At 42.8% G+C, this 25148-nt stretch overlaps 1 protein-coding gene across 1 annotated transcript in view; it reads right to left on the bottom strand.

The window, feature by feature from the left end:
* Nucleotides 1–25148, bottom strand: part of NUP210 (nucleoporin 210) — a 214077-nt gene that overhangs the window by 105462 nt on the left and 83467 nt on the right. The window contains 6 exon segments of the mRNA XM_030206772.1: nt 172–364; nt 4512–4537; nt 4540–4684; nt 19284–19505; nt 20030–20175; nt 21629–21827. Of these exon segments, the coding sequence (XP_030062632.1) occupies nt 172–364; nt 4512–4537; nt 4540–4684; nt 19284–19505; nt 20030–20175; nt 21629–21827 (931 nt within the window).

Genomic DNA, 25148 nt, shown 5'->3' with positions numbered 1-25148 from the left:
TATCATATTATGAACTAGCATTATATAACTTTTATACAAGAAATGATAAGCTACAAGTCATCTGCAAGCTTCTCAATTGCTGCGATTGTAAAATGCAATAAGAGTCTATCCGGACAAAGGGCACCACAGTGCATAAAACCAATCATTATCGCCAGTCCTGCTGATCCTTACCATGCATTTTCTTCTGTTCATTTCCATCAGCTTTCAGACTTAGTTCCATTGGTGTGAGGGGATCAATACTAGCCAAGGAAGCTTTTGTAGACTCCCAGTTAATAGTCAAGGAACTGAAATTATCAAATTTACGTCCTTGATGGTCATAAGCAGCCAAGTTCAGTACTGGGTTGCGGTAATTTGAAACAGGCACCTGTCAAGAGACATTAGACATTGAATTAAAAAACAAAAAAAAGGTAGAAAAACCTCCACATCATTACCTTAGCACTGTCACAACACACACTATTGTACTGTGATTCTCATTGAGAATCAGTCTTAATTCATAACCTCGTTTCCCTTTATATTTTTCCATAATAAGCCTCCATGAGAAATAATGTTTTGAAAATCAATTATTATACTGTTGCATTTCATCTTTATCTGTAATGTTTACAAAACTATTACACAGATTCTATTAAAATGAAATGGGTGTAACAATTAAGTTAATGTTGCCACAGGATGGACTACCAGCATATGAGTTTAAGAATCTCAAATGTTATAATAAACAGGGCTTGATTCACTACAAGCTCCTTTTCTCATTGTTTAGGTAATTTTATAACAGGTTGCCTAGGTGTGAAGACCACATAAGCATCTATTTTTAGCCAACTTTATATAAAGGCAGACTCAGATATCTGGAATAAACTGGCATAAAAGACTTTACAGGAACTAGACAAACCGGAACGCTTTACACTACTGATAACATTGCTACTAGCGAAAAGCACGCAACCACGCACTACCACTTTATTTCTCATACCGGAAATGAACTTTCTATAGTTGATTAACTTATTTTTATTACTCACTCTATCATTCGGGTACTTCAATGCAACATCACTTTGTACTCGACTTTCCCATTTATACGCCTTAATGCAATACTACTTGTAATTTTCTATCCAGAAATGGCGATCGCCATTACGGTATAATGTAAGCCACATTGAGCCTGCAAATTGGTGGGAAAATGTGGGATACAAATGCAACAAATAAATAATAAAATGCCACAGTTACTTACGTCTGCTTGGAAGGCGGCATAAATGCCTGCGTTAAAATATGCACAAAAATAGAAACACTAAAAATGACAACAGATAAAAAACCATGCAGACTATCCAGTCTGCCCATCCATATAAACTGCAAATCTCTACAATCCCTTCCTCTGCACTTGTCCCATGCTTTCTTGAATTCAGATTATGGTCCTCATCTGCATCATTTCCATTGGGAAGCCATTCTATGCATCTGCCACTTCTATATATATATAAAACTCACCCTCAACGTTCTATTAGCTGACATCACTGAAGCCAAGGTTCGTAAGTTTGAAGCTCTGAAGCCACGAAAATCACAGTCTCGGGGCCCCGCCCTCGCGTCAAACGTTATGACGTTGAGGGCGGAGCAATTCACTCACATCGACGGCGGCCAGGGCGGCGCAATGGGCCACCCACTGATCACGAAGGTGCGTTGGGTGGGGGGGCCAGAGTCACACATCGATGGCGGCCACGGCGGCGCAATGCCGTCACTAACAATGAAGGTGCGTTGGGGGGGGGGGCCCACAGGAAAGCCTTGCTAGCGCCCGTTTCATTGGCTCCAGAAACGGGCCTTTTTTTTTTCACTAGTTTTCCATAAAGAAATGTACTTTATTACTGAATCTTTCTATCCTCTATGCCCCCCCCCCCCTTTTCAGAGTTTTCTTTTAATTGAAGGAGGCCTGCCGACTATGCATTTATACCACGCCAGAGGTATTTAAATATTTCTATCACCTTTCCCTTCTTCTGCCTTTGTCCTAACAGTATATTGAGATCTTCAAGTCTGTCCCCATATGTTTTATGACTATCTGCACTCTGCCTGAATTCCACTCTAGAACATGCCTACACATGGGTCACATGAAACTACATGACTTCTTTTTTACATGTACATTGATGCACATAATCTCTATGGTGTAATTTTATAAAAGCATTTTCACACACTAAAAAGGTGTTACATGTGAAAATCCCTTTATAAAATCACCTCCTCTATATCTAAGGGAAAAGAATCAATACCAAATTGGCTAAAAATCTATCAAAATCCCAAACTGTTTCTGTGGTCATGAAAACGACTGGGGTTTCTTCCATAACAATACAATCATGGACCATAAAACCAATCCTCATTCCCTTCCTCCCTTCTCCCCCCCCCCCACCCCCCAAACCAAGCTGTGAAAGCTGTATCTAATACCTCCCAGCCCCAGTTGATCTAGGAAGACGACAACTTCAGCCACATCCCATTTCACGGCAATATATGGAACTGCCATTGAGCCACTGCCATGTATCAGCTGCCGCCATCACCACCAAGTACTGACTTTGTAGTATAACAATAGGCTATTCTAAGCATCTATGTGCTGGGCTGGAAAAAAACTCTCTCTTGCTCATGATGCAATGGAAATATTAATATACCCTATGGCAAAATAAATGAAATATTTGTGCACATAGCTGTAATTTATGGAGCCCAATTTAACTCCTGAAGGGTACCCAGTAGGAGTCTTTCTATAAAAGAATCAAGGTGCCTAGGTTCAGCTATAGAATGCTAGTGTAACCAACTATCAATGCACCTAAAATTTAGGTTCTCACACTTACACCAGCTAAAAGAGATTCTAACCTTGGGATCACCTTCGACTCCTCCCTCTCCTTCTCTGCACATATTCAGCAGACTGCTAAAACCTGTTGTTTCTTTCTCTATATCAGCAAAATTTGCCCTTTCCTTTCTGAGCACACTACCAGAACCCTCATCCATACTCTTATCAGCTCTCACTTAGACTATTGCAACTTGCTTCTCACAGGTCTCCCACTTAGCCATCTCTCTCCTCTTCAATCTGTTCAAAATTCTGCTGCACGACTAATATTCCGCCAGTGTCGTTACGCTCATATTAGCCCTCTCCTCAAGTCACTTCACTGGCTTCCTATCCGTTTCCGCATACAGTTCAAACTCCTCTTATTGACCTATAAGTGCATTCACTCTGCAGCTCCTCAATACCTCTCCACTCTCATCTCTCTCTACATTCCTCCCCAGGAACTCCGTTCACTGGGTAAATCTCTCTTATCTGCACCCTTCTCCGCCACTGCTAACTCCAAACTCTGTTCCTTTTATCTTGCTGCACCATATGCCTGGAATAGACTTCCTGAGCCGGTACGTCAAGCTCCATCTCTGGCCGTCTTCAAATCTAAGCTAAAAGCCCACCTTTTTGATGCAGCTTTTAACTCCTAACCCTTATTCACTTGTTCAGAACCCTTATTTTATCATCCTCACTTTAATATTCCCTTATCTCTTGTTTGTCCTTTTTGTCTGTCCTATTCAGATTGTAAGCTCTGTCGAGCAGGGACTGTCTCTTCATGTTCAAGTGTACAGCGCTGCGTACATCTAGTAGCGCTTTAGAAATGATAAGTAGTAGTAGTTATAAAATTGCTTTTTTGGCCATTTAGCACTTGAAATATTGAAGGGGTGGACGATCATGGTCCTTAAGGGCCACAAGGTTTTCAAGATTTCCACAATGAACATGCATACAATCAATTTGTATGTATTGCTTCCATTGTGTGCAAATACACATCATGTATATTCATTGTAGAAATCTTGAAAAACCCCATTGAGTAGTGGCCCTCAATTAATGTACAACCACGGTAACCATGATCATGCTGGTATGCAAGTCTGCACACACTAGTTCACATACTAACTGCATGGCTTGTTATGGGGTGAGAAGTGGGTGGGTTATTGGTAGGAAATGTACGTAGACTGCATGGATACATTTACTGCCTCCTAAACACAAGGCAGTTAAATGCACTTGCACTATCAGTACACACATTATTATTATTATTATTTGTTCCATTTGTATCCCACATTTTCCCACCTATTTGCAGGCTCAATGTGGCTTACATTGTTCTTTCATGGCGATCGCCATTTCGGAGTGAGAGAAACAGGTGGTATTACATTAAGGATCATGATTGACAAAGTAGATTTACACATGCAAGTAAAGAGGTTTTTCTGTGTGTTAACTGTATAGGAACATGCTGGGAATACTCCCAAAAGTTACTGCACAGGTTCCATGATTACCATGCAATCATTTCAAAATTTACCACTCGTTAGTGCATAACTCCACTAGATTTTAGAAAAGGGGTTCCCTAAGTGTAAGAAGGATCTGAATTTGTCAACAACAATTCTTCAAAACAATGTCAACAATTGTTCTAAAAGGAATCAATGGTGGGATTTGCTTCCCATTCCTGTCTCAACATCGTTCTAGCTTCCATTTAAATTCTACATACCTAACTTCTTTACTAACAATCTTTCAGGCTTACCACTTGCTTAGTTTGCTGCAACAAAGGCAGGAGAGATCAAGCAGTGGGTTTGTGTAGACTGGTGTCAAAGTGAGTCGTGAGGGTGGAGCACAGATGAACTTCACAACTGCAGGCTCAATTGCTGGGAAAGGGTTTGTTACAGTAGGCTTATTCCCCAAAGTTAAGGCGATGACCTGTATACCAGAACAAAACAACAATTTAGACAAGAAACAGACTATAATTGTGAGCACTTAGCCTGACAGGAAGTATTGCAACCAACTACACTAGTTGCTTTAAATAGCTGGAATAAATCAATTATGAGGAAGTCATCAATACTGAGAAATCAGGTGAATTTTTCTGTGAGTTTAACATGCTGGAGAGAGCCCACGCGTTCAAAAGTTTAGTAAGAAACAGATAAAGTGTCTTTTGAGCTGATTCCCTACTCAAAAACTTTTAACTTCTTTGATGTTCCTTGCTAGAAGATTCTCAGATTACCCCAGGCACATTCCATTTACTTCTGTACTTTCTGTGCTATATCCTTCTTTTGACTCAATTTCTGTCTACTAATTTGGCCCTCAACTTTACCCAGTCCACCTCAACACATGAAATAAGGAAAAGGAAAAACTTTTAAAGAAAAAGGACTCATGATGGTTCATTGTTCCTAGGTTGCTTAACTCATAATTAAGCAAGGAAGCAAAGAGAGCCGTAAGCTTGGCTTAGCTACTCCACTAGCCATGGATCTGCTGGGGCTGGCACAGAGAAAAGAGACAGAATCAGAGTGGCAGGGAGACCAAGCCAGGCCTATCACCAAGACTGTGCAGGAGCTGGTAATGGTGGGAGAATGAAAGGGCATCACTAGCCCGCCCAACAACTTGAGTATGTAGTATGCGAGTGCGGTGGGTGGTACTAGCAGCATGGCCCGGAAGAAAAGTCGAGGACGCCACAGCCAGAAGGCAATATTAACCTTGGAAAGAAGGAAAGGAAAAAGTGTAAAAAGGTAAGTATGTGCACTCTCCATCCTCATTCTACCAAAATGCCAAGCAGACACACACCTTGACATGTCCCCAATTAACAGCAGCACAGGCCACCATGGCACCATCCAGTTAATGCTGCGGAGGTCCAGCAGCAGAGTTAGGATTTACTCAGCTAGTGGCAATTTTCAGTCCACTAATCAGCTAAGTGCCTAAAGTTAGGACTGCAACCAAACAAACAAAAATAAAAAATAAAAACCACCCCTATTTTTTATCCAGGAAGTTATTTGGGCACCAGTCTTGAATATTGTCTGGCACCTGAATAACTTCCAGATGTTGCCTATGACCCATATTCAATGCCGGTTTCTGGGTTAGACCTGGTATTGAAAATTCAGGTCAGATGCAGCCTGAGGAGGTCAGTGCATTTAAATACACTGACTGGTGGAATGATTATTAAGGGAAATATTTATTAGACCCTCTCTGGTTCAAAAGGCAAACTTACAGCTTCTGGCTCCTTTCATCAACACCACAGTTAACTTCTATAGCAAATTCCAGTTTCTACAATCAACTAACATTTCTGAGTACATAAGTATTGCCATACTGGGACAGAACAAAAGTCCATCAAGCCCAGAATCCTGTTTCCAACAGTGGTCAATCCAGGTCACAAATACCTGGCAAGATCCCCAAAAAAGTACAAAACATTTTATGCTGCTTATCCAGAAATAGTAGATTTTCCTCAAGTCCAATTTAATAATAGTCTATGGACTTTTCCTTTAGGAAGCCAACTAACCCTTTTAAAACTCTGCTAAGCTAACCGCCTTTACCACATTTTCTGGCAATGAATTCCAGAGTTTAATTACACGTTGAGTGAAGAAAACCTCTCTGATTCATTTTAAATTTACTACTTTGTAGCTTCATCACATGCTCCCTAGTCCTAGTATTTTTGGAAAGCATAAACAGATGCTTCACGTCTACCCGTTCCACTCCACTCATTATTTTATAGACCTCTATCATACCTCCCCTCAGCCATCTTTTCTCCAAGCTGAAGAGCGGCAGCCACTTTAGCCTTTACTCATAGGGAAATCGTCCCATCCCCTTTATCATTTTCGTCACCCTTCTCTGCATCTTTTCTAAGTCCACTATATATTTTTTGAGATGCGGCAATATTTGAGGTGAGGTTGTACCATGGAGCGATACAAAGGCATTATAACATCCTCATTTTTGTTTTCCATTCCTTTCCTAATAATACCTAACATTCTATTTGCTTTCTTAGCCGCAGCAGCACACTGAGCAGAAGGTTTCAACGTTATCATCAACGACAACACCTAGATCCCTTTTCTTGGTCGGCAACTCCTAACGTGGAACCTTGCATGACATAGCTATAATTTGGTTTCCTCTTTCCCACATGCATCACTTTGCACTTGCTCACATTAAACATCATCTGCCATTTAGATGCTCAGGGGCTCATTTTCAAAGCACTTAAGACTTACAAAGTTCCATAGGTTACTATGGAACTTTACAAGTCTAAGTGCTTTGAAAATACGCCTCCCAGTCTCATAAAGTTTTCTTGTATACAAGTCTAAGTGCTTTGAAAATACGCCTCCCAGTCTCGTAAGGTTTTCTTGTAATTTTTCACAATCCTCCTGCAATTTAACTACTTTGAATAACTTTGTGTCATCAGCAAATTTAATTACCTCACTAGTTACCCCTATCTCTAGGTCTTTTACAAATATGTTAAAAAGCAGCACTCCCAGCAAGACCCCCAGGGAACCCCACTAGTTACCCTTCTCCATTGAGAATACTGACCATTTAACCCTACTCTGTTTTCTTTTAACCAGTTTTTAATCCACAATAGGACACACTACCTCCATTTCCTATGACTCTCCAATTTCCTCTAGAGTTTTTCATGTCAAACGCATTCTGAAAATCCAGATAAGCAATATGAACCGACTCACCTTTATCCACATGTTTGTTCACCCCTTCAAAGAAATGTAATAGACTGGTGAGGCAAGATTTTCCTTCACTAAATCCATGTTCGCTTTGTCTCATTAATCCATGCTTTTGAATATGCTCTGTAATTTTGTTCTTTATAATAGTCTCTACCATTTTGCCCGGCACCGACATAAGACTCACCGATCTATAATTTCCCGGATCTCCCCTGGAACCTTTTTTAAAAATCGGCGTTACATTGGCCACCCTCCAATCTTCTGGTACCATGCTCGATTTTAAGGAGAAGTTACATATTACTAACAATAGTTCTACAAGTTCATTTTTCAGTTCTATCAGTACTCTGGGATGAATACCACCCGGTCCAGGAGATTTGCTACTCTTCAATTTGTCAAACTGCCCCATTAGATCTTCTAGGTCTATAAAGATTTCATTCAGTTTCTCCAACTTGTCAGCTTTGAATACCATTTCTGGCACCGGTATCTCTCCCAAATCTTCCCCGGTGAAGACCGAAGTAAAGAATTCGTTTAATCTCTCTGCTTTGTCTTCCCTGATCGCCCCTTTTACACCTCGGTTATCCAGAGGTCCAACTGATTCTTTTACCGGCATCCTGCTTTTAATAAACCTATTGGGCTCATTTATGAAAGAAAAAGACGCCCATCTTTCGACATAAATCGGAAGATGGACGTCCTTCTCACAGAAATGGCCAAATCGGCATAATCGAAAGCCGATTTTGGACGTCCCCAACTGCACTCAGTTGCAGGACAGCCAAAGTTCAAGGTGGCGTGTCGGAGGTGAAGCAAAGGCAGGACTTGGGCATGCCTAATACTTGGACGTCCTTGACCCATAATCGAAAAAAACCCAAGAATGTCCCCTTTCATGCACTTGGACGTTTTCACCCGGACCTGTTTTTCTTACGACTAAGGCACAAAAAGGTACCCAAAATGACCAGATGACCACCGGAGAGAATCAGGGATGACCTCCCATTACTCCCCAGTGGTCACTAACCCCCTCCCACCCTCAAAAAACATCTGTAAAATATGTCATGTCAGCCTCTACACCAGCATCAGATGTCATACTCAGGTCCGTGATAGCAGTATGCAGGTCCCTGGAGCAGTTTTAGTGGGAGAGTGCACTTCAGACAGGCGGACCCAGCACCATCCCCCCCCCCCTACCTGTTACATTTGTGGAGGAAACAGTGAGCCCTCCAAAACCTGCCACAAACCCACTGTACCCACATCTAGGTGCCCCCCTTCACCCGTAAGGGCTATGGTAGTGGTGTACAGTTGTGGTTAGTGGATGTTGGAGGGTTTTGGGGGGGCTCAGCACACAAGGTAAGGGAGCTATGTTCCTGGGAGCATTTTATGAAGTCCACTGCAGTGCCCCCTAGGGTGCCCGGTTGCTGTCCTGGCATGTCAGGGGGACCAGTGCACTACAAATGCTGGCTCCTCCCATGACCAAATGGCTTGCATTTGGTCGTTTCTGAGATGGACATCCTTGGTTTCGAAAATCGCCGAAAATCAGAAACATCCATGTCTAGGGACGTCCAAATCTAGGGATGGTGAAATTTAAGGATTTCAACGTCCCTGACGGTATTTTCGAAATGAAAGATGGACGTCCATCTTGTTTCGAAAATATGGGTTTCCCCGACCCTGGATTGGGACGTTTTCCAAGGACGTCCAAATCGAAACTTGGACGTCCCTTTCGAAAATGCCCCACGTGATTTTGCCTCCAATGCAATCTTTGCCTTCCTTATCAGTGATTTGCATTTGGCTTGACATTTCTTATGCTGTTTCTTCTTATTTTCAGTCGGGTCCTTCTTCCATTTTCTGAAGGGTTTTCTTTTCGCTCTAATAGCTTCCTTCACCTCACTTTTTAACCATGTGGCTGTCGTTTGGTCTTCCGTCCTCCTTTTTTAATGCGCGGAATATATTTGGCCTGGGCTTCCAGGATGGTGTTTTTGAACAGCATCCATGCCTGATGTAAATTTTTGACCCTCTAAGTTTTTTTTCACCATTCTTCTCATTTTATCATAGTCTCCTTTTTTAAAGTTAAACGCTAACGTATTTGATTTCCTGTGTATACCTACTTCAAAGCTAATATCAAATTTGATCATATTATGATCACTGTTATCAAGCGGTCCATTATCTCACGCACCAGATCATGCGTTCCACTAAGGACTAGGTCTAGAATTTTCCTTCTCTCGTCAGCTCCTGTACCAGCTGCTCCATAAAGCAGTCCTTGATTTTGTCATGCAGTTATACATACCCACCAAGACCGCTCACAGTCTTGATTAGATCTGGAGACCATGCAGCAGCTGTATGTAAAATAGTGGAAACCAGATACTGTATTCCACCTATTGTCAATAACATACATAATATTCAACTGAGAAGACTATCAGAAGCACTGGGCTTGGACTTAATTCTGGGTTAAGAGATCTCTTATGGGCAATCCTCACATGCTATTCTTGACCCACTACAATCTGGTTTTCGCCCTCTCCACTCAACCAAAACTGCGCTCACTAAAGTCTCCAATGACCTATTACTGGCTAAATCCAGAGGTCAATACTCCATCCTCATTCTTCTTGATCTTTTCGCTGCTTTTGACACTGTCGATCATAGCATACTTCTCGATACCCTGTCCTCACTTGGATTCCAGGGCTCTGTCCTTTCCTGGTTCTCTTCCTACCTCTCCCTCCGCACCTTCAGTGTTCACTCTGGTGGATCCTCTTCTACTTCTATCCCTCTGCCTGTCGGCGTACCTCAGGGTTCTGTTCTTGGTCCCCTCCTCTTTTCTATCTACACTTCTTCCCTTGGCTCATTAATCTCATCCCATGGCTTTTCCTACCATCTCTATGCTGATGACTCCCAAATCTACCTTTCTACCCCTGATCTCTCCCTTGCATCCAAACCAAAGTTTCAGCGTGCTTGTCTGACATTGCTGTCTGGATGTCTCAACGCCACCTGAAATTAAATATGACCAAAACCGAGCTTCTCATTTTCCCCCCCAAACCCACCTCCACGCTCCCCCCATTTTCTATTTCTGTTGATGGCTCTCTCATTCTCCCTGTCTCCTCAGCTCAAAACCTTGGGGTCATTTTTGACTCTTCTCTCTCCTTCTCTGCTCATATCCAGCAGACTGCCAAGACCTGTCGTTTCTTTCTTTACAACATCCGTAAAATCTGCCCCTTTCTTTCCGAGCACTCTACCAAAACCCTCATCCACACCCTTGTCACCTCTCGTTTAGACTACTGCAATCTGCTTCTTGCTGGCCTCCCACTTAGTCACCTCTCCCCTCTCCAGTCGGTTCAAAACTCTGCTGCCCGTCTCATCTTCCGCCAGGGTCGCTTTACTCATACTACGCCTCTCCTCAAGACCCTTCACTGGCTCCCTATCCGTTTTCACATCCTGTTCAAACTTCTTCTACTAACCTATAAATGTACTCACTCTGCTGCTCCCCAGTATCTCTCCACACTCGTCCTTCCCTACACCCCTTCCCGTGCACTCCGCTCCATGGATAAATCCTTCTTATCTGTTCCCTTCTCCACTACTGCCAAATCCAGACTTCACACCTTCTGTCTCGCTGCACCCTACGCCTGGAATAAACTTCCTGAGCCCCTACGTCTTGCCCCATCCTTGGCCACCTTTAAATCTAGACTGAAAGCCCACCTCTTTAACATTGCTTTTGACTCGTAACCACTTGTAACCACTCGCCTCCACCTACCCTCCTCTCTTCCTTCCCGTTCACATTAATTGATTTGATTACTTTATTTATTTTTTGTCTATTAGATTGTAAGCTCTTTGAGCAGGGACTGTCTTTCTTCTATGTTTGTGCAGCGCTGCGTACGCCTTGTAGCGCTATAGAAATGCTAAATAGTAGTAGTAGTAGCAATCCCATTTAAGTGCACAACCCCAAGTCATAATTTCTTCAATCATTTATTCTTCTTATATACCGAATGTTGAGAAACTTCACTTAAATGTCTTTCCTGAAAATTTCTTTTACAAATAAAGTGATCAAAAATCAGCACTTAGCTTAATTCATGCAGATAGCTGTCAAACATAAGGTGATTTGACTTGACGCTCACAAACTGTCTTCCATACAGGCACCCCACCCAAATGGTTGACCTGAAGGTGTTTTGGCAGGAAAACTCCTGCCTGCTGATGGAGTCTAGGAATACACTCCAATTAGATTGTTCACCCATTCGTTAAGCCGAAGTTTTCCTGCTCGTTGTACCGATCATATCACTCTTTTGCTGAAACATCAACACTGGCTACCCATCGAATTCCGAAGCGCAAAATAGCACCCCTGACTTTTAAAGTTTTTAGAATTGGCATCCCTGATTATCTCTCTCATCTCATGATATCCTATTCTCCTCCTAGAGTTCTTCATTTACTTATCACCGTTTGGTCCTTTCCAGCCCCATATTCACTCAATTAGAAAACACTAGACATTGTGCCTTTTTCTTCCTCTTCCCCTTACATCTGGAATTCACTACCCTTTTCTCTCCTTAGTGACCTCTTGCTTAAATCCTTTAAGGTTAATCTGAATACTTTGCTATTTAAGCAGGCTTTCGGAAACTAACAAACCCTGTGAGATTCCCTAGTGTGTGACTGCTGAGACCATTAAATGTACCTCTATTTTAATAGTGCTCTGCCATAGCAGTTAGAGCAGTATAGCAAGTTTTAAGACACCACAAACAAATATTAAGCCTAGTGCTGGTTTTTGATCGTTTCATATTAAAAAAAAAAAAAACTTTTCAGGAAGGATATGAGTGAAGTTTCTTAACAGTAGGTATATAAGAAGAATAAATGATGGAAGATATTGTGACTTGGGGTTATGGTCTAAAAAAGACCTCATAACCCAGAATTAAAGCCAAGCCCTGTGCTTCTGATATTCTTCTCAGTTGAATTATTATTATTATTTGTTACATTTGTATCCCGCATTTTCCCACCTATTTGCAGGCTCAGTGTGGCTTACATGATACCGTAGAGGCAATCGCCATTTCCGGTAGTGAAACAAATACACAGAGTTGTAGTAGACGAATAAGGTTCATGAGTTATAGACACACTGGGGAATCGTAGAGAGGACGAGTTGTGTAGAGTCTATTACGAGCTTTGATTTCGTTGTGTTGCGAGGTTTAGGCATTTAGGTTGGATCGGATAGGTATGTCTTTTTGAACAGGTTGAATATTTTTTTGATTATCATCATCATTGTATGTTATAGACAGTAGTTGGAATATAGTATCTGGTTTCCACTGTTTTTCATTTGATTGTGGCTATTATACCCGTAAATAGTGGTTTTGCTACCCTCTTATGTTGTAGCTGTACGTGAAGCAATTAGGTTGCCACTGGGAAGGCCTGAATGTCAGAAGTTCATTCCCAGCATCTGGCTATCTTCACCTGATTCTGGCTGAATAGGACTGGTGCTTGAAAGAAAATTTGGGATTCACTCAGCTAACTCCAGTGAGCTCTAACCCAACCAGAGACTGTTTCCATTATTCTGGCGTCTGTGTACATCACTTATAAATAGAAAAACTAATAAAAATGCCTACAGACACAAAGACAGATTTTTTTCACTAAGTTTTTCTGCCACATCAGGTTTTTGTCAACCATTACTCTTAGGAGCACAGCCATGCTTTGGACTCAAATCCCCTTCCAATACCCTACACATCTGCATGGCTTGCCATCCTAAGCACTGAGTTGGCTTCAGCCAAAGGTAATTTTTCTCTGCTTGATCTATAAAGCTGCTACCATGCCCAAGGACTTGGACTATAGTTGGCACCTTTCCTGGACTCCCAGAAGGCCATAAGGCTGTAATTTTAATTATTTCTTGGCATTCTGGGTTAGTTCACTGAAAGTTATCTTCATTATTTTAAGTGCAAGGCAGATTTTGTGAAAGATTGGCATTTAGAACTTGCTAAGAAAATTTATATTAATATAAGAATTTTGTTAGTGCTTGCTTCAACAGCACATATACTGAAGACATGAATTTTGTTAGCCGTATAACATAGAAGTCTTATGGCAAAGGTGGCAAGCAGCAGGGGAAAGGGACACCAGGAAAGAACACCTTCAGACTGCAAACAATTAGGGGAGAAATAATTTAGATCTGACATTTCTTCTATTACCAGGTGTAAGAACAAGTAATGATCTCCAGTGGCGTTCTTTCACCAGTACACCCCTCCCCCCGGCGCATCAGCCTACCCGAAGCGTATCGCCCTCCCCCCCCAAAGCCCATCACCCTCACCACCTGGGGGTGAAAGCAGCAGTCGTGCAACTGTCGGCTCTGCCGGTCCCTTGCCCCAGAACAGGAAGTAATGTCAGAGGAGGCAGGGAACCGGCGGAGCCAACAGCTGCCATGACTGCTCCGCGCACCCCCTTGCTGCCTGCACCCGAGGTGGACCGCTCTCACTGTACCGCCCTTGGTACGCTACTGATGATCCCTAAGGTTTAGTCAGACTGTGGCCCAGTAATTCAGTAGCATGTCAGGAGCGTGGGAAGTAGGGTGTGGATGGAGAGTTCCCTTGGTAGTGCAGTCAGTACGAGTTAAAGCCAAGTAGAGAAAAGGGCAGAGCAGCTGAGAACTTTTCTCCTTCCTAGCCTGTATGCTCCAGAGGAGCCCAAGGAATATATGAAAATAGAACCAGCAGGGGAACCACCCCATGTGTTATATGGAGGAAGTAGGGCTGCATTTTTATTAAAATGTTAAATCACACAATTACAAGTATGTTATTTATTTTTGTTCCTACTGAAGCTGCTTGTGACTATGGGCAAGTCACAATTACAAACTGTAATCGAAATGCAGCCATAAACAACATAAAGAATAAAAAAGTAATGAAAACATAAGAAAATACAAAATGTACACATTACAAATTAAATAATGTAACAGCATGCTGAATAGCAATAAACAGCCTTACAGTTTTCACAGCCTACTTCAGAAATGCAAGCCTAAGAGGAAGGTAAAAAAGGAATTTCTGGAAGCAGGTACTGAGATTATGCTTCTCCTTCAGAGCTTTATTTTTTATCCGTATAAGGAGACCTATGTGGGAGGCTTTGCAACAGCGTGTGTTGAATGTTGTGATGGGTGGAGGACACCTTACTTGTACTCTAACATCCAATAAAAAGGAAGGAGGATGTACAAGGTTTAAAGCCAGTCATAATGGAGATCAGATTTGGGTTGGGTTGTTTGGGATTAGAAGAGCTGAAATCTATGTCAGACCCCAACTGAGATACCAAAGCACACACTCAGTGGATAGGAAAGGGAAATTGGACTTGATATACCGCCTTTCTGAGGTTTTTTGCAACTACATTCAAAGCGGTTTACATACATTCAGGTACATATTTTGTACCAGGGGCAATGGAGGGTTAAGTGACTTGCCCAGAGTCACAAGGAGCTGCAGTGGGAATTGAACTCAGTTCCACAGGATCAAAGCCCACTGCACTAACCACTAGGCTACTCCTCCCTAGGAGGCTTTGGAAGCTGTGCTCTGCCTCTAGGATTTAAAAGTAGTCCAGTCTCAGGCCAAGATGCACTAAAAAATCGTTAAAGCCCTTCCCTTACCGATTCCCTTTGTGAATCAGTAAGGAACGGGCATGCATCAAGGAAAAGGAATGCAAATGAGCTGCTTGTTGTAGCTCACTTGCATTCTCTATTCCATCATTAAACAGTCGGCCAATCGAGCATGCGCAGAGCAGCCAAGTGTTATGCTGGCTGCTCTGCGTTTGCCAAGGATGTCCTTTATGGGCGTCCCTAACAAGCACTTGGCTTTCTTTTTTTTCCACTTCCGCTGCCCCTCCCCCCGAGGTCGCAGTCGCCGCTCCCCCCTGCATTGAAATCACAGCTTCTCGCAGCCCTGGCCTCCCCGCCATCCTCCGTGCCCCCCGGGGTCCTGCCCCCTCCGCCCCCCTGAGGTCAAGGTCGTCGTCACCGCTGCTCCCCCTCCACCTGCCCCCCTCCGTCTGCCATGGGGCCGGGCCCTCACAGCACCTCTCACCTCCGTGTGAAGGCACTGCAGCAGGCAACAGCAGATCACTTCCTTTCGGGCTTCCCTCCTTCCCTCCCTGTGCCCCACCCTCGCATAACTTATGTCAGACGAGGGCGGGCCAGGGAGGGAAGGAGGGAGGCTCGAAGGGAAGCAATCTGCTGTTACCTGCTGCAGCGCCTTCACAGGTGAGAGGCGCTGTGAGGGCCCGGCCCTGTGGCAGACGGAGGGGGGTGGGTGGAGGGGCCCCCGGAGTGCGGAGGATGGCGGGGAGGCCGGGGCTGCAGGAAGCTGTGATTTCAATGCACGGGGGAGCGGTGATGGCGACCTCGGGGGGGGGGGGGGGGGGGGGGGGGTGCGGCGGAAGGGAAAAAAAAAGAAAGCCAAATGCTCGTCAGGGACGTCCTTGAAGGACGCCAATGTTAGGCACTTTAGAAGGACGTCCCTGACGAGCACTTGGCTTTTTTTTTCCCCTTCCCTTTTGCTCTTCTGAGCACTTGTTGGATGTTTTTTTTTCTTTTATTTCCCCTTTCCGATTTCCTCACAGCAGCCCCAACGAGAGGTGCAAACCTCCCCATTAGGTTTTCCACTGTAAGGGGATCGGAAAATGGAAGTGCATCTCATTATAATAGTTTGCAACGGCAGTGCATCTCGTTATAATAGTTTGCATTCCGTTTTCGTTAGCTGCTACCGTGACAGGAAAATGCCCTTTTGTGCATGTCCTGGTTTACTACTTGTACGTTAAACTGGCTAGAACCAGTTTAAAACCCATGATAATGGCTCGTTTTTTTTTTAGTGCATCTACCCCTCAGAGACATTTGTTCTCCTTTTTTTCTTGCTGCTTGTTTAATCTGCTAGAGAACTGCAAGGCACTTGAGTATGGTCGTGTTAACAGGAAGTCTTATGGATTAACTGGAACTGAAAAGCTTTCAAAGAAGGAATATTTTTATTTTGAATTGCAATGGGGTTTTCCCTGATGGTAAGGACTGTGTTTCAAAATAGTTTAGGTCAGAGCAGCAGTGCAGAACTAGCATCAGTATTTTTGTTTGTTTGTTTGGGGTGTTTTTTTTTTTTGCCCTGCTTAAGGTAGAATGGATATTATAAAAGTTTGGACTAGGTCCCAGAATGGGTGTGTGCCTTTTTTCTCTCTCGTGTTTTTGTTCCTTACATTGGAGGAAGTTTAAGTCTCTCTGGGACCAAGATGCCCATAACTTGAATATTCTTTCTACATGACAATTATCCAGTGTTGACAAACTGTGTTTGTAACAGAAACCAAAACTGATACTAAGAAACAATCACCTTGCTTTGTTAATGCTTGCAAGCCTTAGTCATATATTTTCCAAACTGAGAAATCAAAACATCTCAATACTTCATATTACCCAAAAGTAAGGTTTGCATAACTTCCCCTAGACAAAATATCTCCAAACTACCTCCTATATATGTCACAGATCAAATTCCCATCTAACCAAACCCTCAAATATTCATGCAACTGTTTTTAAAAGGAATGTGGACCAAGAAATCTACTTCTATCCTTCCCTTCCCCAGCCCTCATAGTGCATGTAATGGGCAGAATAGTAAATTATTCAAATAAACTTGAAACATGTTTCTGACACCCACCACAAACCTGGTTTCATGCTCTCTGTGATCTCAGTAGTGTACTACAAGGTTCAGGTTCATGGGTCAGTTCTTTTTAACATTTTTGTAAGCGATATTACTGGAAGGCTGTCTGGTAAGGTTTGCCTCTTTGTGGATGGTACCAACATCTGTAATAGGGTAGACACCCCTCATGGTGTAGATAACATGAGGAAGGACCTAGCAAAGATTGAAGAATAGTCTAGAATTTGGCAGCTAAGATTTAATGCTACAAAATTGCAGGGTCATGGATTTGGGCTGCAACAACATGAGAAAAAAAATACAGTTTAGGGGGTGAAGAACTTTTGTGTACAAGAGAGGAGCACGACTTGAGAGTGATCGTGATGTGATGATCTTAAGGTGGCCAAACAGGTAGAAGGATGCTTGGGTGAATAGGGAGAGGAATGGCCATTAAGAAAAAAGAAGGTGATTATGCCCCTGTATGAGACTCTGGTATGACCTCATTTAGAATTGAGTACAGTTCTGGAGTCCGTACCTTCAAAAAGATTATTATTACTACAGTCTTATAACCCGAAACACACCACAAAGTTCGTTACAGGTGACAAAAACTGATCAGGAATTACAATATTTAAATCCTCAAATTAATACAATTTCTTAAAAAGAAATGTCTTAGGGGCTTTCCCAAACAGAAAATACCCAGAAATTCTGAAGAGAAAAGAAAGAAAGAATTCCAAAATTGTGCAGCCTGATATGGAAAAGTGGATTGAAAAATTCTCTTTGCCTTTGCATAGCGAAATGAGAGAAACTTTAATAAAAATTGATTTCTAGTAGATCTAGAAAAATTTGTGCAACCAATATAAATAGAGTTGCAATAGTCCAGTTTTGAGAGCATCAAAACCTGAACCAACAATTTAAAAACAGACAGATTAAAACATTTCTAAGTAGTTCTTAACTTCTTTAGTAACACAAAAGAATCCCTTAACCTGGGTACCTAAAGATTGGGTGTATCCTTAGACTCATCCCTCTCCTTTAAACTTCAATTAAATGTGGTAATCAGATCAACTTTTTTTTTTTTTTTTTTTTGCTTGCCATTGGATTAGGTCACTCAAGCCCTCTCTCATTTTCAACGAGTTCTGGACTCCGATTTTAATTTGAATGATAGCACACCTTACTGCAATTACCTCCACAACAGCATCTTCTTATAATCTGTTAAATGTCTTCAGTTTTTTCAGTCTATGGCAATTAAACTGCTATTAGGACATTCAGATTATGTTTCCCCTCTCCTCAAATCACAGCACTGGCTCCCAGTCTGAAAGAATTAAATCTGCTCTTTAAGTTTACTGTAGAAAACTGGAATGTGCTATAGAAATTAACAATGGTGATGCTGACAAGAGCCAAATGCAGTGTGTGTTTGCAGATTGAACCAGAGAGGAACAGCACTGTAGCATAAATATAGATACCAGCTGTATTCTGTTCCAGATTAAGATGCCATTTTACAGCACATGGCGAGAATCTGCAACATGTGGTAGCGATACTGTTGCAAAGGAAGATCTAGATCTTTAATGCACTGAAAATTAAGCTTGCACACCGCCAAATCTTGATACTATGTGCACTACACTCTGATTATCAAGCTGAAAAGGACCTGGTGCCAGAGGGTTTAAAAAAAAAAAAAAAGTACAAAAAATACAGGGTTCAATATTCAGCCAGTGGTGGCGAGAATGCTGTTTAGCTGCCAGCAGCCTTATTCTCGGATATTCAATGCCAGGCCATGTCCGCCACTGGCATTGAATACCTGTGTTTATGCGCCTGGATATCTCTTTTACTGCTAAGTGGGATATTCAGCTGCATAAGTGACATCACAAAGATAGGACTGACTTTTATGCGGTCCGATTTGACCGCTCAACTTAGGTGGTTAAGTGCTGAATTCTGCCACTTAAAACTGCGTTAAGTGCTAAATCCGGTCCTGGACCACCCACAAAATAGCTGGCTTTGAGTTTAGCCGCCAGTGGTGACATTTATTCAGTGACTCCAACTAGTTTAAGTGCTGCTGAATATCAGTGGATAACCCCCAACACAAGCGATTTAACCAGCTAGGAGCTATTCCTGGCCAGTTAAATTGTTATGAATATCGACCCCACAATCATCATCTCAAATGTCTACAACTCTTGTACCAGAAATTGTATAAATACAAAAATAAAGAATCTCAAAAATTCCAGAGGTGCATATTTATGAAGACAGATAAACTCAATGCTCATCGTATTTTTAGCAAGTGCCTTCATCGTGAGCCTTTTGATTTATACCTACTTGCTCTCCTAATGCTTTACACAAAACTCTAATCCAGTGCTGAAGATGATTTCTAGATGCATGAGGACCAAGTAAAGCCAGGCCTACACTTTCCGTGTATTCAGCAGAGATATTTCTGAAGAATTTTGAAGGTTCTAGCACCCATGGTTTAGGTCCGCCCTCAAATAGCATATCTTTACTGGATCCCAGTGTTACCAAAGCGACAGAAGATGGATCAAGAGTCTAGAATTAAAACACGCCATTAATGTAATATTTTCTAATACATGCAAGGTGATAATTTTGAAAAAAAATCTGATAGTTCTTTAATTCCCAGTCTTCAACATTAATACCAAATAAGCAATTTTTTTAAAGGGGGGCAAAATGAAAAATCTTTTGGAAAGGACGCAGAGAACATTTAATTATCCAATAAACTTAAAAATTTCCTCTTAAAGGAAAAAGTATCTTGTTTATTAGGTTTAAGAGACCTTAATTCTATCATAGAAACTTAGGGCTTCTTTTACGAAGCCACGCTAGTGATTACCGTGCGGCAAATGAGAGGAAGCCCATAGGTATCGAATGGGCTTCCTCTCACTTGCCACACCGGGAATCGGTAGCGTGGCTTTGTAAAGGAGGCCCTAAATTTGCATTATTTGAGAAATGCATGATTTAAATTTGAGGTTTTTATTTGCTGAACATTAACAAGATAAAATCATCTCCAACACTAATCTACTCTCTGAGCAACTACCAGAGGTAATATTTCAACTTACTTTCAATGGCAGGTATGCAGCAATGGTAATTCGAGCACTCAGGTGGATGTGGCCATGTGTGTAACTAACGAGAAGTGTTGTATAGCCTTGTGCCTCAGCCTGCACTCTGATTCCACTGCAGAATTCAGGATTTGGCTTAAGTCTCTCTGCAAAAAAACACACATTCATGAAACAGAAGTCTGTACATGGAAGTGCTTCATTATAAAACTGCCTGAAATATATGTGGGTAAACATATGCACGTACTACTATTACTATTTATCATTTCTACAGCGCTACAAGACATACGCAGCGCTGTACACCATACACAAAAAAGACAGTCCCTGCTCAAAGAGCTTACAATCTAGATAAGACAGGTAAACAGACAACAATTAAGGGTAAGGGAATAAATAGGTGAGGAAAAAGGACAGGGCAAGTGAGTAGTGGTTAGGGGTCAAAAGCAGTGGTAAAGAGGTGGGCTTTAAGTTTGGACTTGAAAACGGCCAACGACAGGGCTAGACGCACAGGCTCGGGAAGTCTATTCCAGGCGCGAGGTGCAGCAAGACAAAAGGAACGGAGTCTAGAATCAGCAGTAGAGGAGAAGGGGACGGATAAGAGAGATTTATCTACAGAACGGAGTACCCGAGGGGGGGGGGGAGAGACGAGAGTGGAGAAGTACTGGAGAGTGGCAGAGTGAATACATTTATAGGCCAATAAGAGAAGCTTGAACTGAATACGGAAATGGATAGGGAGCCAGTGTGACTTAAGGAGGGGGCTAATGTGAGCATAGCGACTTTGGTGGAAGATGAGTCGCGCAGCAGAGTTTTGGACTGAATGAAGAGGAGAGAGATGGCTAAGAGGGAGGCCGGTGAGAAGCAGGTTACAATTATCAAGACGAGAGGTGATAAGAGTGTGGATAAGGGTTCTGGCAGAGTGCTCAGAGATGAAGGGACGGATTTTGCTAATGCTATAAAGAAAGAAACGACAGGTTTTGGCCTTTCACCAAGCTGCAGTAAAAAGGGTCCTGTAGTTGCAGTGACCATGGTTGTTTTTGCCGCACACCAGGGCCCTTTTTACAGTAGCAGGTAAAAAATGTTGAAAATTGACGTAGACATGTGGTAAAATTGCATTTATTGCGTGGTCATGTGAGGGGGGAGGAAACTTACCGACACCCATTGAGGTGGTGGTGGTAAGGGCTCCCATGGTAACCTGGCAGGTAAGCGACTCACTAATTACAGAAAAAAACTTTCTGTAGCGAAGGAAATGGAACCACTTAAAGGGCAATTTTCAATAACATTATATCTGGGTAACCAAGGAGTTGCCCAAGTGAAATTAGGTTGCAGAAAAAAGTTCCTATGCCTCAAAGAAGCAGGGCTGGTAGAGCCAGAGACAAATAGATTTCATTTTGAAGTCCCTGCATGCAATTGTCCCTGAAGTCTGTGAGGTATCAGTTGGCCTCAATACATTTAAAGTGAAACTACATAGAGACTTCCCACTGCCTGCAAGTTCCACTTGGAGTAAATGTACAGATCTGCAATAAGGCTTCTCCTTCAAAATGTATGAAGAGAAATAATTTATAGGTGTCTTTATCTGTACTAAATGTAAGCATAGAGAAAGATCACCTTGCAGTGGTTTGAATATACCAGGGTTGTCTACTTCAACCACCAAATGAAAATGAGAACAGTCACTCAGTGTGACCACATCGTTTGTTTCTCCATTCATTAGCCCATAAATTCTCAGAGGCAATTCCAGTTTCTGGCCCACACGTGCTTCAACTTGACAAGGGATGAACTCCATTCCGCTAGGCTCAATAACATAGACCTAAAAGACACAATAATAGAAATGTCAGCATTTCAAAACTTAGCATATATTTACAAACTTAAGTATACATATTCTTATAACTGACATGAATCTCTATCTCACAAGAGTTTAATCAAGGACTGACGTGGGTGGGTCATGGCATACCCTCTTTGGTCTCAGGCATACTCCACAGACCTTGCTCTGTTCAAAACTAGAAACGGTGGTCTGTCTACTGCTTGCAGAAATCTTCAGGGAGCTAAACAGCAATGACATCAGTCCAGGCCTTGGAGTTATTTGGCACATGTTTAAATACCTTGTAGGGTCCCCTGTCCCCTTCTCCTGCATAAAGTTCCTTGAACCAAGAAAACTCATGCCAAGGAAGAGTTTCAAAAGGAACTACAAGTGCGTGCATGCATGCATATTGACTCTGGGTCTTACACTGATTTTCCTTTCTCCTGCTACTCCTCTTGTGCTCGGACCAGCCAAAAAGGTGAGGGGAAGAAGCCAGGAATGGTAGGAAGTAGAAGAGGTAGAGAAACCAGAAGATGAAGCATAGGGTGGAAAAGGAGGAATAGGGGGAAAGGATTCATGATTCATGAAAATGAGGAAATTAGGGTAAGGAACAAAAGAGGGAAAAAATAACCATGAGGGTGGGGGCAGCAGAGTGGAAGCGAGCTGTGGAGTAACAGGCAAATGATGCCTTGTCTGAGGCTCTTGGCTTTACAAAACCGAGAGGATTTTAAAAGAATCTTTATGCTTGTCCTCTGGCAATCACCTTGGAGTCCCCTAGGTCTTTAACCAGCTTCTCTAGATCTTCTCCAAAGAAACGTTTACCTCTAAAAGGTCAGAGCCATCTTCTAGCTAAAGTGCCCGGAACTAGATGGCGTGGCTGTGCATTAGAACTAACTAGTGTGGCTAAGAGTCAGAGCTAGATGGTATAGCATAATATGGCTGGTTTATATTATTGTACACTACTGGTAGCAAGCTGCTGTGGGGCTTAAACCAGCAACCTCTGAATCTCTGTCCTCACTTTCAGTTGGCTGCTTTAACCATTAGGTTATTCCTCTGCATTGAAGTACTTCTGTAATATCACTAGCTGTCCAGTACAATTAAAAAGTGAGATAGATGCATTTAGAGACACTACAGTATACAATTAGTGGTGCTGCTTACAGTAGTGGCTGGAGCTGGTTTACAAAAGTTTTCGAAGGCAAAAAAGGAGGTAAAAAATCCTCACGACACCGTGAAGATGAAACAAAAAAGTGAGGAGAATGGATGAGGATACCAACTGTTTTATATTTATTCACTTAAAAAATTCACTTAAAAAATTACATGTGCATAAACAGCGACCCGACACGGCCGTGTTTCGGCACAATGGCCTGCTTCAGGGGTCTTTATAACCTCCTCTCCTAAGAGTTATCGGCAAATTGTGAAAAAGCTTTTTCACAATTTGCCGATAACTCTTAGGAGAGGAGGTTATAAAGACCCCTGAAGCAGGCCATTGTGCCGAAACACGGCCGTGTCGGGTCGCTGTTTATGCACATGTAATTTTTTAAGTGAATTTTTTAAGTGAATAAATATAAAACAGTTGGTATCCTCATCCATTCTCCTCACTTTTTTGTTTCATCATTACAAAAGTTTTCGCCAGGGTCAGTGTGCAATACCAGAGAGCAGATCTGCTGTGGAAAACCAACACAGCTAACCTTTAGCACTGTAGCAAAGTGTTAGCTGTCCCAGCCATGCAATTAACTGCTCGTTAAGACAAGCAACATGGGAGAGTGAAGTAAAATATGCCCCATTTGAAATAGAGATGAGTTCCACAGCTTCTACTATTATGCACAAATCAGCCTTGAACCTGTGACCTTCAGGTTGGAAGCCAGCCACCTTCCAGAAAAAACTATTCTTCCTCTCAAAGCACTTTAATACTGTACCTGGAGAAAATTCTACTACAGCATGATAACCACTCTTCTGTTGTCATCATGGAGACCAGGAGAGACACAGGAACAGTGCACTAGCCTCTGAAAAAAAAACTCCTCACAGAAACATGGAGCCAACCAGAGGCGTAGCCAGACCTCGCTGGGAAGGGGGAGCCAGAGGTGGGGGGCTGTTTAGCCGCCCCCCCGCCGCCACCCCCCCAGCAGCCGCATTGGACCCGCCTGCTGATGACCCCCTTGAACCTCCCTCCTGCCACCAACCCTCCCCCGCCGTCGCCCGCCCCGCCGCCACATCAGATACCTCGTTTGCTGCAGCTGAAGAGAGTCTTCTTCAGTTCAGCGCCGGAGTAGCGCCTTCGTTCAACCAAGTTCCTGCTGTGATCAGCTGGTTCTGACGCCTTACATCCTGCATGATCACAGCAGGAACTTCATTGAACAATGGCGCTACTCCGGCGCTGAACTGAAGACTCTCTTCGGCTGCAGCAAACGAGGTATCTGATGCGGCGGCAGGGCGGGCGGCGATGGCGGGGGAGAGTTGGTGGCAGGAGGGGGGGTTCAAGGGGATCATTGGCAGAGGGGCCAGGGCCAAATCTATAGGGGCCCAGGCCCCCTCAGGCCCCATGTAGCTATGTCACTGGAGCCAACAGCACTAAGCTTGACTCTACTAAACTCCTTTGTAAAGGTGCTGAAAGAAGGAATACCTGTATCACTAATATAAATAGAGTTTTGGTAACAAAAAGAAATTTCTACAAATGAAGTGAGGAAAACTTTCAGATTGTTTTGTTTTTTTGTGTTTAAAGTTACTGCCCTCCGTCAGAAAAAAACTGAGGGGACTCAAGCTCTCTAAATAAAAGGTGTATAACACACATGGTGCACTGCCCTGATGCTGTTTGCTGGCTCCCACACTGGGAACAGCATTTAACCAATTCTGCAACCAAATGTAAAATCTGAATACCTCATCACAGTAAAGAAAGAGGTGACTTCTGATTCTTAGGCACAAAACACTGCAGTAAAATTCCTTGGTAGAGAATAAAAAGAGAAACCAAAGGCAGGAGAAGCTGCAGAGGGAAGAGGTGGGGGGAGGGGAGAGACCTAGCACCCAGGTTTACACCCAAAAGGCTCAGACAGAAAGCCTTTGCCCCAAGAAAAGGCCAGGAGACCACCACAGGACCGAGATGTGGTGGGATGGACGGGGAGGGTACTGGCACCACCAGATTTACACCCAAAAGGCCAATATATAAAGCTTTTGCCCCAGAAGCTCATAGAAACCTCAGAAAAGAAACAGGAGCCTAGAGATAGAGAGATACTGAATGGAATCTAAAACAGAGCAGCCTTATGTAGCAAAGTTCTAATTTAATGTCTATTGCCACCTGCTGGTAGACAGGGACAACCCACAAGAATGGACTAATCC

The sequence above is a fragment of the Microcaecilia unicolor genome, chromosome 6 (genome assembly GCF_901765095.1).
Source record: "Microcaecilia unicolor chromosome 6, aMicUni1.1, whole genome shotgun sequence".
NCBI classification, from domain to species: domain Eukaryota; kingdom Metazoa; phylum Chordata; class Amphibia; order Gymnophiona; family Siphonopidae; genus Microcaecilia; species Microcaecilia unicolor.
Note: the sequence above shows the minus strand (reverse complement) of the source record. Positions and strands in the feature narration are given on the sequence as shown.